The sequence below is a fragment of the Varroa jacobsoni genome, unplaced genomic scaffold, assembly GCF_002532875.2.
Source record: "Varroa jacobsoni isolate VJ856 unplaced genomic scaffold, vjacob_1.0 contig00984, whole genome shotgun sequence".
NCBI classification, from domain to species: Eukaryota; Metazoa; Arthropoda; class Arachnida; order Mesostigmata; family Varroidae; genus Varroa; species Varroa jacobsoni.
The window spans coordinates 93,409-97,700 of NW_019214563.1; the positions used below are offsets into that span (position 1 = coordinate 93,409).

The window sequence follows — 4,292 nt, forward strand, 5'->3', positions numbered from 1 at the left end:
AATGAATAATCTCTAATTGGCAATTTTTTTTAAACGGTTCGGAGACATTTGACCCACCCAGTATTTGTGTGACAGGAAGAGACCCAGTATTAGCTTGACGGGAAGAGGTCCCTATAGTCAGTAATATCGTCATTTATATGCGTTAGCTATGGTTGAGCATTTCAAACTACAGTTCTAACCCTAGCTAACTGGGTTAGCCACTGATAGCGGGCTGTCAGCTGGGCAGGCCGCGGAAATCCCGAAATATGGTTTCTTTAGCGGGATGAGTACGGCGACCCGTTATTAACGTTTGTATTGTATGATATAGTATGAATACTGTAGTTTATGCACATAACGAGTAGTCAATGTCGGCAATAGGGCCGAAGCAGGAGTGAACTTTTGAGCTGGTTTCTAAAGACGATATAGAGTTACGAAACTTACCTTACAGAAAAAAAAGGTTAGTGTAAGACCAGTGTTCTGAAAATTAAACTTGCACTATAAATGCGTGTACGTTCGTGGATCTTTTTGCATGAACGCGAAACACGTCTATCAACGAAACATCGTATTTTCGCGTATTATATACTCTGGGTCTATTGTCTAATCCTCGTATTGTTTTATGCTGTTTTTACTAATTAGCTTACTAGAGCAGCTAGCATTGATAATTAGAAAACGCGCCATGCGTAACGTCCTCATGCTATGTTGTCCAACTCCGTCGTAGTCATGGCGTTCTTGTCGCTGCATAAATAATACTACCGTTGCAACCTTTTCTCCAACCCTTCTCTCTCGCCAAGGCCGTTCATCACTTCAGAGCGAACCTTTCGTATCTGCGGTAGGCCCGCCCACTTGAAATATTTGATTCCCTTGCACAGCTTCGTCCTTTTCTCGGCAAGGACCTCGGCCCACCGACAACATTCGAAGTTACCCTCTCTAATTTTTACTGATCAGGTTCGACATAGCATCAACATCAGCAGGTGGTACCCATTAACCTTCAAAGTTGTCTTTCTTTGCAGAACTAACAATGTACCAGATAGGCTGCAGTGTATATTCAGCGAAGGAAGCGCCGCCTTAGGTAGAGGCAACCTAGTCGATGCTGTCGAGACGCCCCTGCACACGCCGCTACGGAGCTGAACAGTGCATAGAAGTTAAACCGCTACCCAATGAGCAACCTTCAGCCGCTAGCACCCGCGCTAGCACAACGCGTTCATTAGTTGGTGAGCCCATTGCTCCACGACGTTCTTAGCGCCCTGCTGGCGAGTAAATGCAAGGACCGCCTCAAAGGGTTGGGAATGTCAAAGCGCGCACCTTGCGCGCGGTATGGCGAAATCATTCGAAATTTAAATGAGCGCAACGATTCGCGCTTGAATAGCAGCGGCGGCGACGGCGACGGCGGCGGCGGCGGCGGCGGCGGCGGCGGCAAACTCCCTGCCATCGGCTGTTGAGATTAGAGCGAAAGGGTTACTTTGACGAAAGTTGTGATGACCGTAGATCGGTGGACGCGTTGAATGCGCGGAGGATTCTAGCCCTTGAAGGCAGAATGATTACTCTGTGTAATCGTTGCGTAATTATGAGCTCGTTGAAGATCGGACGCGATGGGCGCAGAAGCAAAGGAGGCACAGGGTGAAACACGGGTAATAAAAATCTGCTATGAGCGATAAAAATTCGATTAGAATTATGGGTCACTACAGAGTGGTACTTGACGCTTGAAGCAAGAGTAATAATAATAATAGTTCATCTACAAGTAGATGCGCAGAGAAACTACAATAGGGAGGAACTGAAGAATATGGTTTTTAACAGTCACAATGTTTTCACGAATAATTATAGGTCTGCGGGTGGCAGCCGCTGTTTTTGCGTTATTAATCAAAGCCGTTATTCACTCGGATATTTAGAGAATGGAATTAGATTTCCCTTATCTATGTTTCTCATATATTAAAATGTTTTTATAGTATGTTCTGATAGTTACATATTGATCCACAGGACAAATGCGATGCCCTGTTACCGCACGCCTATGTAAATGCACATCAGTCTCCAGTGCAATCGTCTTTTCACGGTCAGGCTCACTATGCTCATAATGAGTCGGACAGAAGGCTTTCTTCAAAGGCAGCGGTAATAGACTTCTTGTTGCCCTCAGGATTCAACCTGACACAATTCGACCGAAGCACCAGAGAGGTCTCACAAAAGACGTTTACCTTAGGAGGATCTGTTCAGGATCTTCCTTCGTCGAACATTGGACCAGGGAATATGTCAACGCTATGCGAAACAATCGAACACGATATGGCGAATAAGACGACGCTGCTACAGCGAAGAAGGCGCAGCGTTTGCACGTCGAGCATTTGGCGCCAGCCGTCGTATATCTTGGTGGCCTCTTTCGCTCCATATTCGCCGTAACTCTGGAAATAGCTGAGGGTCGAAAACAGAGTTCCGTATTTCCCCCCTTTGGTGTTTCATGGCGTACAATTTTCTCTCCCTCCCTTTTGTTTTCGTTGGAACTGCTTTCTCGGGCGTTGCACACCAGAATGTGGTAAAAAAAAAAGCCTCTTCTTAAGACTCATGCCACTTACCTACTTACCTCTCAGCCACGACACACGGTACTTCAGAGGCTCATCACATTTAGCGGGTCAGCAGTCGTTAACCGACGTAGCAGCCAGCTTTAACAACCCTCCACGTCCACAGCAAGCGTATTTTGTTTCGTCAACATCAGCGTCTCAATGACTCGTTACTCTTTCGTTACTGTGTTGGTGCGTTTTAAGTCCTTTACCCTAAATATCCTTTTCATTTGGTTCGCTCAAGAATCGTTTACAGATTTTGCGAATTTAATCACCCAGCTTGCCTGTTTCCCTTCTGCTTAAGCAGGTCTCTAAAATCGACCCCTTCCTGACACCGCTACCGCCACCAAAATCTTCCTAAAGTTCTTACTCCACAATTTCTTATAGTCATCCACAGTCCCAAAAGCCCCCTTTCCGCTGCCTGTTCCGCTTCCAACATCGCCGTCTTGCCGAGTTGTCCCTTGGTTGTCACTGCAGTGCACATGCCGTTCTTTCTTTAACCCTTTCGTTGGCATGGTTTTGCTGTTTTTCTCTGTTTTCCTTTCTCTCTCTTTCTCTCTCTCTCTCTCTCTCACACACCCACACGCACACATACACACGCCCACTCATATATACATTTTCACTCACTTTTTCATCCTTTTTTTTCCCTCTGTCCCTGTACCTTTGTGCTGTACGACGGGAATACGGCTCTCCTAACACAAGCTAGAACTGCCGTTGTCCGGTGACGTATGCGCGACCTTCTTGCCTATATACCGTTACCAAGTTGCCGAGAAGTGCCGTCCGTCTGACGGTTTATAGGAATACTACCAAGGATGTGGCGGTCCGAGGTGTGGATTCCAGGGGCTGGCCATAAGGATAGACGAGGATGGGACCAACCAGGCCTATTGTGAGGACAAAGACAATTGGAATAGCAACGCAGGCATTAGGATAGCTGGCGGGAACTGACGTCAGGGGGTCTGAGAAGGGTGCAAAAGTGGGAGCGGCGGGGGCGACCGCCGTAGTGGAAATAGGGGTTTTGGGATTACTAGGGTCGATCGGGGTGAGTGGGACGTGATCGGCAGCCACGAGATGGCGCCACAGTCGAGGGTCGGGGGTCGTCTAAGGAACGGGCAAGTCAGTTGATCGCCGGACTTCGAAAAGCGAGCAACAACGCCGCGACTGTTGTGATAGTGTGAAGGGTAGGCGATTGAAAAGGAAACGTCTACGAACCAGATTGATTTCGCTGATTAACAGTAGAATATGTAATAATTGCTGCTTATCTCAGATCAAATCATTGTAGTAGTTCAGACAAAACGGATGTGTGATATATGGACGGGATAAGATCATAAACATGCATATAATAATAAAAAAAATATATGTGTATTTACGGTTTAGCTATACTAAACGCTATGCTCATATAATTAATAATTTTAGTTCGGGCAGGCTGGATTAGTGAGACATCGACTGAATGAGATAGTATAGATATGGCCTATAAACGACTGTGCACGCTGGAGCATATCTACATGCATATAGCTGTACAGTACTACATACACAGTGTAGTAATCTACGTATACTATACTGTGAGATCAATCATATTGCATGCCATGGTAAAACCATATGCGATTGACCGCTAGCCTACTCCAGGCACGTGTGCCTTAATAATTTTCACTTATAGAACAGGATCTATCGTAAGCTGGCCATTAACCCAATCAACATCCCAAGTATAGTCTAAAAGGTGTACTCGTTCAAATAAACAACTCGGTTAGTCTGAGATCAAACTTTTTCCGAAGT

At 46.0% G+C, this 4,292-nt stretch overlaps 1 protein-coding gene across 1 annotated transcript; it reads left to right on the forward strand.

Annotated features, from left to right (window-relative positions):
* The first annotated feature begins 1,459 nt into the window (after nucleotides 1-1,459).
* LOC111271758 (uncharacterized) lies at nucleotides 1,460-2,768 on the forward strand. The gene is made up of 2 exons (XM_022852736.2): nucleotides 1,460-1,607; nucleotides 1,954-2,768. Exons 1-2 carry the CDS (start codon nucleotides 1,569-1,571, stop codon nucleotides 2,362-2,364), a joined length of 450 nt encoding a protein of 149 aa, XP_022708471.1. The 5' UTR covers nucleotides 1,460-1,568; the 3' UTR covers nucleotides 2,365-2,768.
* Nucleotides 2,769-4,292: the final 1,524 nt, after the last annotated feature.

Bases quoted from the DNA above. Each gene is read 5' to 3' on its own strand.
- LOC111271758 (XM_022852736.2), top strand. From the start codon at position 1,569: ATGGGCGCAGAAGCAAAGGAGGCACAGGGTGAAACACGG. The intron at 1,608-1,953 runs GTAATAAAAATC...ATTGATCCACAG, and splicing joins AGGCACAGGGTGAAACACGG to GACAAATGCGATGCCCTGTT.